Here is a 13,964-nt window from a genome sequence, read left to right on the forward strand (position 1 = left end):
TGGTACTACTTGCTTTGTTTTAAAAAGTGTTGTTTTAAATTTTGTTAGTTAGGATCTAGCGCTCTGATTTGACGACATTTGACGTGTCATATTTTTATTCTACTTACACCCAATCACATTCATTAATTTAATTGCAATAACATAAAAAAACGTTATCGTTCCAATATTTAATAATAAAACATTAAATATTGTAACGAATATGTTAATAAAACATTTTCACGGGCTTTCTTTTAACAAACCAAAGTTATTCGATCAAACATGATCCCAGACTTTAAACGCTTCCCGTCTGCCGATCCTGTAACCCTATAGGGTCGGGGGCCTCACTCTGGTTATTGCCAGTGCAATTCAGTGTACTAACAACAGTATAACGAAGATATCTCGTGAACCTTATGCAGTGTTAATAAACATTAAATTGCAATACATTTTCATACACCAGATTTTGATACACCAGACCGACCGGTTGTGTGCTGACGGAGCAAGGTTGCATGTGTAGCAGAACCAGATTTCATTTGCAACTTCTTTATAAACGAATTTATCTCTTAGGTTAAACGCAGTTTCGTATTGTATAATCTGAAATCCACTAAGTGAAATTAAACGTTTGATACCACGTTGCCATAGCCAATAGAACCTCTGAGGATTTTGTCCATTAGTGTATCTAGATGACTGAGAATGAATGAATGAATTTTAACAATAGGTAAGTCTCTGATTTTCCGACAACAATATCTTATTATTATAATAGAATTTTAACCATAAATAGGTGCTTGAATTATAGGTTTGGTTCATGTATTTTATATTCAAAAAGTCCTGATAACCCTCATTTAACTTCTCACTGGAAGTCACCGACCATTCCCACTATTGTCTTGGTACTATTTGATTGATGTATTAGGTATGTTGTTCATAGTCTGAGTCTCATGTACGATACTTAAGGGCTATTATGTACTATGACACATCGCCACAGCCAACGGACGCATTAGAAAGGCAAAATGTGATAACATCTGATACTTTGTTTACCGTTTGTTATAACTGGCATCAGTCATTCACGTTGAGACTTCTAATTGGCAATTAACAATGGCATATTTAGTAAAAGCATACATTCAGTTTAGCATTTTGCAACACTTTTGTACCTTATTCGCAACAGTCTTAAGCCGTAGAGAAAAGAAAACTTCAGCAAACAACATTATTGAATTAAAATTGATTATGCTTTACTAAAAGTGTCTGCTGTGTAAACTTGCGTTTCCCAGCCTTAGCTGTCTCAGCTTTTAAAGGCTATGGCTTTTCTACGCTAATGCTTCGGCGCAAAACACATCAATACATTAAAATGAGATGAAAACAAAATTACAGATACGAAATATAATGGGAAATGTAATTAAAAATGACATTAATGACTTTGATGACAAAGTGTTACGGCTTGTCGGCCGAAAACCCATAAACGCTGCAGACTGTCTAGCATATGCGTAGTGTGTGTAACGTTTTAAGATTATTATTTTATTTTTCAGATACTGGTTTGCTTATGTCAAGATCTATTCTTTAAAATAATAATGTTCAAGGTATTTCGAGACTTAACATGATTTGGGTATTAGAAAAACAACCTACTTATATTATTGTTAGTTTTGGTCTTGTTATATTAATAGCCGTTTTATAAATTCATTTTGTGTATTGCCCTATTTCTGATAATCCTCGTCAATGCAATTAACAAGTTTTAACTTCTGCAGAATTCATAAAAATTGGTCCAAGATCTTTCATAATAAACACTAATCGACACGACAACGAGTTTCATAAAGTATTGCTGATCAGAAACACATAAAACCTTGTCTATTTTACGGAGGGATAGGCAGAGATTTCACCTTTCCACTTGTACATGCTTATCCCACTTTATCCCCATTCATAACTCTCTTCATGCAAACTCGTCGGTTTTGGGTACTTGACCTAATATTTTGCAAGAACTAGAACGTCCCTGATTTGATCAAGGTGCATCCGTCGTGATCACGGTTCCAATTCACACTCTCCTTGTATATTTGCATAGTCAAATTTGGTTTCATTCATCCCATCCAAATGATCAAAAAATTTAAGCTTTCAGTTTTCGATTCTCAACAACAGAGAGTAAAAAATAGGTATAAAAACAAATCACAGAACACCCGTCCCTCTACTCCCATTTAATCCCGATTCTGGTGCTGTGCTGTCTACCACTTAATCAGTTCAATCGGATTGTCGAGTGTAAAGCCGATCCACTTATTTGTCGTCGAATAATTTGATTACATTTTCAAAGCGACCCGTCATGCGGGTGAGAACGTTCTTTTGTGTCTGGGATCCTGGATTTATGTTGTGTTATTTCGATATATTTTTAGGCATTCTCTTAGTTACAAATATACATTGAACATTATTGAATTACGTAGATGGCCTTTGGCGTCTTCGGTATTGAGAAAGATAGATAAACTCTTACGAGGCAACATGAAGGCTTATCCAGAGTGGAAGGAAAGTTAATAATAGGAAGGCAATTGATTCAATTTGTGGCTTTTGGAACGCAATTTTTAGAACTTTCCATTCTCTCTCAACTTGTTTTTTCAGTTTCACGCTCTATCAAAATTTTAATGCTTAAGGGCCTGAGCTCTGATCTTTCCTATCTATTTAAGCGAAAATACGAGTACCATGGGCAGTTTTTATTACCGCTGGCACTGTCACGTTTCGAAACTTCATTCAGTTGACGACAATTGTTGCCTATACAAGAAATAGTAGCCTGTAGACCTGTTATCTGTCTATCTCGACAATCGTAATGATAGCGTTCCGATCAACTGCACTGTACCTCGCTCAATATACCTATAGAGAAAACTGCCTTTGGCATTCCCGAATACCTACTAACAATCCGTATGGAATCAATACATATTTATTTAATTTGGCTATATTAGCAAATGAGACCGAAAGATATGGAAGGCAGACAGAATACAACTTATCAACAATTATTTAGTCCATTCTTAGATGTATATGATTAATCAAAAAATCGCAGAATTTTATCTGGAGTATTCCAGATAAATAAAAAATTAAGTCAGTCAGTCATGAATTGTAAAATGTGATTTAATAAAATCCACAAAACATGCAGGCATTACGTTTTTCCATTCTCGATTCCGGGGGCAACCTTGACATAAGAAAAAATCAGCTTTCACTTTCATAGGTTTGAATGTTACGATGTGAAAACATGACGACACCGTTTAAAGCTTGTTAGTTTATTAAGTGAGTTCATTACCATAGACATTGAATCGAGAAATTCTAGGCCTAGGCCGAGAAGTCAAGTTAAAAGCAAATATTTGGATAACACTCATCATTTTCCCCGTTCCATCTTTAATCCAATTAATCCCTTGTCAATGGCGCTCTCTGTTTAAACTTTGTGTGTTCTCCGATTGACTAGGACCTTTCGCTGTTTTTTAGATTACGGGGCCTATGCTCGGCTTTCCGACATTATTTCACCACTTTGACCAATATTCGGCGTCCTCAGATTTGAGTACATCTAAAAGTTTTTTTTATATCCATATTTTTTGTCATTTATTTAGGTAAAAGTTTTCGTTTCCTAATATTTATTTGAGCGTTTTCAAATGGATTAGAATAATACCGCCCACATTCACCAACATTAAGATATTGTGAAAAAAAAAAACCAAAACCAACAACATTATGCAAGTTGGTCAACCAAGAAGTTTATCCTTCACCTTGATCCTCCAAAGAATCCAACAAGGTCGGAAATAGAGAGGGCTTTCATTTGCAAAGCGAAACCCGTTGCCATTTCTAATTTCCTCTTGTCGCTATTCGATGGCTAATAAACGCAATAAGGCCCGCATCACACAATATTACTGAGAATATTTTTTTTATGTACAAAACATGGAAGTTCACATAGAAATGATAAAAGCAGACATAAGGGCGAATTGTTTCCCTTGCCTAATAGAATTTAGAGGAACTTACACACTGTGTGCGGGCAATAACGATATTTAAATTAATTAACATTTTTCCAAAAATCTTTTAAGTGGTATATCGATACTTACTTAATAATAATAATTTGTTAATAAGTTGCTTTATTAACAAATCCCATTAATTCAGTCGTGTAAAAAGTAGCGTCGCGCTGGTGTAAACTAACCCTAAGTGGACAGTTTCACAGTTTGACGACTTTCATGATATTCCTATGACTGAGCGCTGCTTTACCATGTCATACCAGCTTACCAGTCTAGTCGGACTTGTTAAGAAATTGTTTCATTCTAAATCTGTAATCATTATAAAAACGTGTTTAATAATGAGAATCTATGTATGTAAGCATCAAATATGGGAAATATTGCGATTTTTTTCTTATATTTTGTCAAAAAAATTCAGTATGTGTTACAAAACTATGTATATAGTCAGTGTGAATTTGTTTTCGAGAAACAGATATTTATACTTAAGTGTTATGTTCAAACCATAATACAGAAAATTCAAATCTTCTTGTAACTAAAAATACGGAAACAACATGTCGTTTCTATAAGTAGGTAAGTATTGTAGTTAACAAAAAGGTTATAACATGATATGTGCAAAAGATATTCCAGAATTGTTAAATAACTGATTTGCATTACAACCAAACTAATAGGTAAATAGCTGCGGGTAGTTATTTATAAGGAATAAAAAATATATATTTGTATTTGGGAATAATAACAGGTCTCATCAATCACTTCCAGCAACAAGAATAGTCAATAGATTGCGCGTCAATCTTCTTCATCCTGGATTTTAGTCCCGGTTGCATTCTCACAGCTCTGGAGAGGAGCCCTAGGTTTGCCTTTGACCACGGACCCTGAATTGGGTGAGTCAGGTTTTTACACGAAGCGACACCCATCTGACTTCGGCAACCTTTGCAGGGGAACCTAACCCGTATTGGAGCGATCATGATTACACATCCAGTTTACTGAATGTGCAGGTTTCCTCATGATGTTTTCCCTCACCGTAAGATCATCGGTTAGTATTCAGATTGCGCGTCAATGTTTACCCATAAAACGTGGGACGTACCGCCTAACCCTAACCCACATATCCAGGGTCAAACAAACCAATTATATTTATTAGCGAAACGAACGACCACTAAACTGGGAATTTGGTGTGGGTGCTGCTATTTCTAGCGCCAACAATGAGGTACTGTGATGACAATTAACTAATATTATTTAATATTATGAGTAAGTATATTATTATACTAGCTGTTCCTAGCGACTTCGTCCACCGTAAAAGTTCAACTGACAATCTGAAATCAAAATAGCTGTCCCCCTATATTGAGAATTTGGTGTATACCTATCAGTTTTTAAGTTGGAGTAACAATGACACATCAGAGAAAACAGACATAGAGAGACACACAGAAATTAAAAAAAGGTATATATAAGTTTTTGGCGTCAATTGGTCATACATATGTATATTGATTTTTGGCAATGCCTATCAACTTAGTCGGACTGTTAACAGAATAATTTATAGTGATCCTGTACTTGAAGTGGAATACATGCAGCTGTGTTCAATACATTGAAAGCAGGAACAGGCCACATGCAAGTGGACCTTGAATGCAGCAGTGCAGTACACTTAACAAGGAAACAATGCCCAATTGGAACAATACTTGAATTAATATCAGTATTAAAAAAAATTAAATGTGCTGTGCAGCTTGTCTGGTGGTTCGGTGCTGGCACCAATATAAAAAGAATAGGACTCTCATTCCTATGGATTTCGTTAAAGGCGACTAAGCGAAAGGCTTTTATACTTGTGATTCTTCTTATATGGAATATCTAATACTATCAGTGGCTATCAACCTGTCACTTTCTGAATCTCAATTCTATCATTAACCCCACTAGCTGAATGTGGCCTGCCAGTCTCTGTAGTTTTAGTTAGGAATCAACTATCAAGAATTATATGACTGAATGTACTTGCATGTACAAGTCTAAGCAAGGGTATTCTCCATACATACATACATACATAAAATCACGCCTCTTTCCCGGAGGGGTAGGCAGAGACTACCTCTTTCCACTTGCCACGATCTCTGCATACTTCTTTCGCTTCGTCCACATTCATAACTCTCTTCATACAAGCTCGGCGGTTTCGGGTACTTTTGACCTGACCCTTTACCAGGACGTCCTTAATTTGATCAAGATACGTTCGTCTAGGTCTTCCCACTCCGACCTTTCCCTCCACACTCTCCTTGTATATCTGCTTAGTCAACCTGCTTTCATTCATCCTCTCCACATGACCGAACCATCTTAACATACCCTTTTCTATTCCTGTAACTACATCTTCTTTCACATCACAACATTCCCTTATCACGCTGTTCCTTATCCTGTCACTCAATTTCACACCCATCATACTCCTTAACGCTCTCATTTCCACTGCATTTATTCTGCTTTCATGCTTCTTTTGCCATACCCAACTTTCACTCCCATACATTAATGTCGGGACCAACACGCCCCTGTGCACAGCCAGTCGAGCCTTTTTGGATAGTTTCTGACTGCTCATAAAGGCATGCAAAGCTCCATTCACCATGTTCCCCGCGTTCACTCTCCTTTCAATATCACTATCATACTTGCCATCTGATGTAAACTTTGATCCTAGATATACAAACTCTTTCACTTGCTCCACTTTTTCTCCTCCAATCAAAATATTACATGCTGTCATTTCTTTCTCCATTTCAAAAACCAGTGTTTTAGTTTTACTTACGTTCACTTTCATTCCTTTCTCTTTTAAAGCTTCATGCATACAGTTTATGTATTCTCCAATTACAATAAATCACGATAGCAATCAACCTGTAATCCAACACAAACTCTAGGCCATATGTAATTCGACCTCTATTGGACTAGCCTGGATCAAGTTACAATATGAGTTACATACATAAATTTTTTGTCATTTACTTTTTACGACAAAAAATGGCATATTTTGAAGCGTTTTTAACCAATACAGCATTAATCTTTATCCAATTAAATTGTTTAAATACATCATTGATTTAGTATAGATCTATATGGTTCTTCACAGCACAAGGTTTAAATGAATATTTTCGAAGATATTACATATTGTGGGAAGTAGCGCTTGCGGCGGGTACTGGCCGACTGTTATAGTGTATTTAGTATCAGCTTTGCACCCGTGTGAAGCCGAGGGCGGGTCACTAGCAAATGGTAAAACACAACTGTCTCTTATCAGCAATAAACCCTAACCACAGTTTGTAATACCCAAAATTGGGAAAATCCTGCCAATCAATTCAACATTAATATAAATTTATATATTTATATAAAGTTGTAGAACTGGAGTAGTCATACCTGATATCACAATGATAAGATAAGGTACTTTTTATTTGCTTGAATTGTTGTAGAAAAGAAACAGCTTCATAAATCATATGTTCAGGTTAAACTCTTGAAACGGGCCACCGCCGGAGAGGGGCGGCGAGGGGGGAGGAGGATGGGGGAGGGGGTAACTCCCCCCCTCCCGTGACCCCCTCTTGCCGGAAGCCTATAGTTTTTTTTTTTACGAATTTTTAAAGTTTTCATATAAAAAGTGTGCTAAAGGTCATTAACCGCCAGATGGGCAAAGGGGGGGAAAGTAAGAAGGGATGAAAGGGGCGAAGGTGAGTTAAACCTAACCTAACCTATACATACTTACTATTATACTTTTTTTACTCAGTTTGAACGCTCCGCTCGCTTCGCTCGCTCCGCTCGCTTCGCTCGCTCCGCTTTGGTGGTTTACACCAACCTAACCTAACCTAACCAAACCGAGTTTGATTTGTGACCAATTTGTTTCTTTTCATTGCGGGGGGCTATCGCCCGCCGACCCCCCCCTGGCGGGGGGGCTGCGCCCCCCTGCACCCCCTGCTGTCCGTTTACCGACAGCTACTTTCTAAGTCAGTTGATAAAATTACAGTAGCACATAACCAAAACGGCGGATTGCGTTGTGTTCATAGTTAGTGTCTTTTTGTTTTTACTTTTAAGCTAAGTTTTTGACTATATTTTTAGTGCTAAAATATATTAATTAATGTATTGTACATGTTTAATGGACAAACTAATTATTTAATACTAAATTAACACAGTTTACAATGACAAACCGAAAATATTGCGTTGTTTAGTGCAAATTTAAGATTTTCAAAAATTCATATAAAAAAAAGGGGGGGCTTCCGGCAAAAAAAAATACTTGGGGGGGGTCATACAAACCCTCCCCCACCCTCCCCAACCTCTCTGGCGGTGGCCCGTTTTAAGAGTTGAGCCTCAGTCCTTTTAAGACTGTTGGCACTATCTCCCCTAAAAGGATATAGACATGATTTTACTTATGTGTTTGTGTTTCAACTGGGCCCACTTATGCAGCAACTTTTTGACATTTTATTTTGAGAAGGAATTTCATATTTATCTACAGCATTTGATGCATAAAATAAGATTCTATTTAGGTACTTATGAATTGTTTAAACAATTGTTTTCATTATATGACCTATATTAAAATGTACTGTAGTAATTGTGGTGTATGTAGCCTTGTCATATTATGAGGTTATATGAGCGTGATAATATGGATAACTGTGTGTAGGAACAATTAAATTGATCAGTTGTGATTCTGTGAACGCAAAATAACGGCGATCTGCACCCGAACATGCCTAGTACAGCACATACGGGACTTAATGAAGACTCAAACGTTTCAATTTAAATATGACGTCAGGCAGAGTCAACCAATATTATTACGTTACAAAAGCAATCATTTCACCCTTCAGAATTTCCTATTATCAAAAGAAAGAAGAAAACTTACCCGTCACCAACAACAACACATTTTATCGCCTGCATCTTTACGGTTTACACAAAACGTTGCCACAAATGAACCACTATAACACACAGTTCAACCAATCTTCCGATTCTTAGCACTGCACCGATTTGTCTAGACGGAATTAACGCATATCCGCATCACAATCAACACTTGAATAAAGCAGGAGGACAGTTTTTAGATAATAAAATGAGTTTCATATCTTTGCATAAACGTTGTGAACAATTTTTACACTTCACAAATTCCTCAAGCAACTCCTCCGTGGACGTTTTCCAATCCAACCAGACGTTTCGTTTTCGTTTCGCCGACCGACACAGCCAGACAGCCAGCAGTTAACTCCGGTCCGGGGTCGGTGCTTCCAGTGTTGCCAGTATTTAGTTTACAAACCCCTAAACTTAATTCAACATTGAAAATAGATTACAATACCTACTGAACGAGGAAACGACCGCGATCTACAAATCGACTTGAGGAAAAAATAAATTTTAAGTTTGTATGTATTTTTGGTATATTATTTTATACGTCCTTTAGTTTCCTCCTACCCTAAGGTTGGCTGAAAGAGATTGCTCTAGCGATAAGTCCACCATTTAAATAGCCTGTTTCTTTTGTTCTGATTTTCTTTTCTTTTTGGTGCAATAAAGAGTTTATCTATCTTTATTTATGTTTGTTACGCGATAACTTTGAACCGTTGGTCTGATTTGATGATCAAAAGTGGTTAAATCGTCGTAAAATTTGAAAGAATTCGCCAGAGTTAAATTTTCAATTAGTTTATATAAATTACTTTCAGAATTTATCTCGGGCTTCAGAACTCCCCCTTGAGTGGTTTAAGAACTTATTGGTAAGAAATTACTATGGTTTCCTTTTTTGTTTATTTTTCTCCTTTTTTTTAGAAGGCAAAGGATACAAGCCCATGCAGCCAAGTCTTCAAAGTATTTTACAGGAAAAGTGGCTAAAGTCCTAAGAAGAAGAAACAATGAAAGGCCTATATGGCCTTTCATTGTTAGCCTAGTCTTAAGTAAAAGAACCATCATAAAATTAGTGTAAGTCTTTAAGTATTGTGTAAAAACTGTGACTCTAGTCCACTGAATAAGAAATAAAAACGGCTTAAGAGTCCTAGTCTTTAGTAATAAAACACCATAAAATTGGTAAGTATTTAGTATTTTTTAAGTCCATGCAAAATATATTCAAAATATTTTTATTTCCAATGAAACTTATTCCATAAAAGTATTTAGGTACACATAGGAGAAGACAAAAGTTTAAGACGAAATAGATAAGAATTAAAGCGACCATATCCAAAACGTAGACGACAAATTATAGTATAAAGCTTTTTACCCGCAAAATCCTTTCCTTTTACACACTAAGGTTGACCAAATCGGCTTACCGCAGGTTAGTGATTTTTACGCCACCAACCGTGATTTCATTTTCCCAATTCTCGCAAGTACGACTTATAATGTATAAATAAACCATATGATTCTATACGATACCGGATTGTAACTCACTGTTGTCGTATTGGCGCTTGGAATGACCGAGGTCTTCTCAGGGCGCGTAAGCTGGCCATTGTGGAAAAGAATATGGAATCTCACAATATGTATTTAGTATGGAAATACTAAGCACATTGACTTTAAATTGAATTGATTTAAAAATAAATAGGAAGTGCAGCTCCGACGATGTTGATTCGGAGTTTGAATATGTAGGCCTATATATCAAATCTACTTATGATTGTAAGGATTTCCAATATTTTTCGCAAACTTATTTGATCTAGTAACATTGGATTTTCATAGAGAACATATAGTGACAGTATTTTTTTAATAAACTTTAAGATGAGGCAAACACTGCTAATCTTTTGCTTTGTACAATAATAATTAAAAAGTGTTTCTTTTCCTTAACTTAATGTCGTATTTTTTAATTTTTTAATTGATTCACCGTATGAAAATAATTATTTCTTTAGTGTTCATTTTATAATAACAAAAGTGACAAATACGTATGGCCGTGGGCCGCCGGGTGGAGGTCGTGCTACCGCCGCGCGCCCACATGCGCCGCTGCGCGTTTTTATTCTATAATTTATGGAATCCATAATGGCCTCTTTTGTACATTGTGTTGCGCGGTATTGCGTGATTCGTTTGTTGTAATGGCAAAAGGTGATAAAGAATTAGAAAAGCCTATAGTGAATAATGAATTACCCAACCCGGAATGTCGGAGTGTTGACCACGATGACTCAGAATCTGCCCAGGAGCAGCCACTGGACATAGGAGAGCATTATTTGGTGCGGCGGTCGGATGAGTCATGGCACCCGGCTGAAATTATACAGACGCGATACAACACTGCTGAATCCTGCTACGAATATTATGTTCATTATGTCGGCTACGATAGGAGACTCGATGAATGGGTTTCCCGCCACCGGGTTATGTCTGATAGGTTTGACATGTGCGAGCAATCGAATAACAACATAAATTCTGATCATCTTCTCACGGACAAATCCGGCCGGAAAATAACGCGGAACCAAAAACGTAAACACGATGAAATCAATCACGTGCAGAAGTCGTACGCCGAAATGGATCCTACAACTGCAGCTCTGGAAAAGGAACATGAAGCTATTACCAAAGTGAAGTACATTGATAGGATTCAGATTGGCAAATATGAGATAGACACATGGTACTTCAGCCCCTACCCGGAAGAATACGGGAAACAGTCGAAACTCTGGATATGTGAATATTGTTTAAAATACATGCGGATGGAGAAAACATATAGATATCATTTAAGTGAATGCACAGCAAGACAACCACAGGGCAGTGAGATATACAGGAAAGGTACAATAGCTATATTTGAAGCAGATGGAAAAGAGCATAAAATATATTGTCAGAACTTATGTTTACTGGCAAAGTTGTTCCTGGACCATAAAACACTTTATTTTGATATAGAGCAGTTTTTATTCTATATTTTATGTGAAGTTGACAAACAAGGAGCACATCTTGTTGGTTATTTTTCTAAGGAGAAGGATTCCCCAGAGGGTAACAATGTTGCTTGTATATTGACGTTACCTCCATATCAGAGGCAAGGCTATGGGAAATTGCTCATAGCATTTAGTTATGAACTATCAAGGTTAGAACAAGTAGTAGGAAGTCCTGAGAAGCCTTTGTCAGATTTAGGAAAGCTTAGTTATAGGTCTTACTGGTCATATGTGTTGTTAGAAGTATTAAGTACCAGTAGAGGTACATTAAGTATAAAAGATTTGAGCCAAATGACAGGTATATCTCAGACAGATATTATATCCACCCTTCAGTCCATGAATATGGTAAAGTATTGGAAGGGTCAGCATGTGATATGTGTAACACCAAAAATAGTAGCAGAGCAGTTAGCCAGCTCACATTTTAAGAAGCCCCGATTATGTGTAGACCCCTCAGCATTGCGGTGGACACCCCCCAATAAGCAGGGCAACTCTGCTAAAGCCAAAAAGTAATACAGGCTTACAGGTACCGCTTAGAGTTGATTCTTAGTTACAATCAAAAGAATTCTCTAGGCACGGGCCTGTTATAAATTGTTTAACTTGATATTTGATTAAATGCAGTGAATAGATCAGTGCTAGAAGTATTAACAGTTTTTATTATAAGATTTAAAATAATTTAAGAGATTATTTGAATATGTTGAAATGTAATATTGCACTGCATTTGTTGATAAAGTATTGAGCTTTACTTTTTTTATAGTGAGGATAATTGTAAAATACCGAATAAATACAGATGAGCATTTCTGAATATAGATGAAGCAAGGCCAAAAATGGGCAGAAAAAAGTAAAAAAAAGCTAGTTAATAAATTTACTATTAGAGTACCTACATAGGTATATTTTGTGCAGGAAATCAAAATTGTAATAGAGTATCATTCACATGAAGGGAAATACTTTGGAATTTGGGCAATTCTAATTGGTGTAACATAAATAAATTATATAAAGTTAAATTAATAATCAGGAAACTGAAACTTGTTAGAATAATCCACAAATGAGTAGGGGTTTTTTGATAAGGGGGAAGTATTATTTTCATACTTTTGTTACTTTGTTGTTACTCATTGTTTGATAACGATTGTTATCTCAATCATTATCTGAATTAAAAAATGCAGCAAAGTATTTAACCATCATGTTTATGTTCATTTGAAATGCTGCATTCCAAAAAAAAAAATACAGTAGGTTCTGAAACATTTTAGATTTATTCAGTAATAGTAAAGTGACCATCTAGATCTGTTGAATTTTGTTTCCTTGGTCTGGTTCCAGTGATACTATTTTTAAGTTAATTGTAAATATTATTTTAATGTAGTTTTGTAATGTTCTGTGACTCTGGATTTAAGAACCTTTTCACATAGGATATTGTACTGTGGTTTAATGAGGGACATGATTGTATTTTTTAGTATGCTTTGAAAAATCTAGTGCATTATTTTTTGTTAAGGTTTTAGTAGATTAAATAGTATTGGAATCAGATTTTTCACAATTTTGCTTTATCAACTCTTTGGATGATTCATCTAATATATAAACTCCAAACTTTGGAATTTAAAGTTAAATGCTTCTTTGCGTAATCGTTAAAATGTCGGAAAAAAATTATTTTGTGTGAACTAGTACATCGGTCCTAGTACGTGTTAAGAGTCGCCAAATTAACTTTTACAATTCAGAAACGTTTTTTGCGGCAAAGATTCATGTGGAATTGTAATTTCATATAACTGTTTCATGTACGTACTTATAAAGCAGTAATGACAAACAACAAAACCATTTTGGTTTTTCATTAATTTCAATAGAAGAATTTTGTTGTTTCTATTGTTTTGAAAATGGCCGACTTTACTGAAAGGTAAATGACTTCTTGACGTCTTAAAAGACGCAAGATTGCATAACTGAATGTTGCAAGCACATGAAATATTGTGAAATAGTAGTTATTTTTGAAAAAACACCTACATGCCGTAAATCTTATGCGGCAAAAACTTCTTAGTTTTAAGTTCGTTTTAGAAACGCTAAATCTTATTTTTATTAAGCTTATTTCAAACCCGTCATCAATAATTTGTCCACTACTGGGCGAGTTCCAAAATACGCAAAGATTTTCCTGTTGCCGTATTGATTAGATTCTGTGAATCATTAGTTTTCGCTATTTATTTGTGATATTTTCTAATATTAAGAGAAAGTGTCGGAATTCAGAAATAAAAACAATGTTCATATTGTGTTGTTTTCTTTCCAAGTTTGATTT

At 35.8% G+C, this 13,964-nt stretch overlaps 2 protein-coding genes across 2 annotated transcripts in view; one reads left to right on the forward strand and one right to left on the reverse strand.

The window, feature by feature from the left end:
- The window catches only part of LOC106142538 (ras-related C3 botulinum toxin substrate 1), a 43,954-nt gene extending 34,829 nt beyond the window's left edge, over nucleotides 1-9,125 (reverse strand). The window contains exon 1 of the mRNA XM_013344331.2: nucleotides 8,743-9,125. Within this exon, the coding sequence (XP_013199785.1) occupies nucleotides 8,743-8,777 (35 nt within the window). The 5' untranslated portion in view covers nucleotides 8,778-9,125. The remainder of the gene's footprint in view (nucleotides 1-8,742) is intronic.
- Nucleotides 9,126-10,676: 1,551 nt separating this feature from the next.
- On the forward strand, nucleotides 10,677-13,935 carry LOC106142704 (histone acetyltransferase KAT8). Its single transcript, XM_013344574.2, has one exon. The coding sequence runs from the start codon at nucleotides 10,880-10,882 to the stop codon at nucleotides 12,206-12,208; it is 1,329 nt and encodes a 442-aa protein (XP_013200028.1). The 5' UTR covers nucleotides 10,677-10,879; the 3' UTR covers nucleotides 12,209-13,935.
- The last annotated feature ends 29 nt before the right edge of the window (nucleotides 13,936-13,964 follow it).

This window comes from Amyelois transitella, chromosome 12 (assembly GCF_032362555.1).
Source record: "Amyelois transitella isolate CPQ chromosome 12, ilAmyTran1.1, whole genome shotgun sequence".
Lineage (NCBI taxonomy): Eukaryota > Metazoa > Arthropoda > Insecta > Lepidoptera > Pyralidae > Amyelois > Amyelois transitella.

What these genes read in the sequence shown, in the direction of transcription:
- LOC106142704 (XM_013344574.2), top strand. Translation starts at nt 10,880, where the DNA reads ATGGCAAAAGGTGATAAAGAATTAGAAAAGCCTATAGTGAATAATGAA.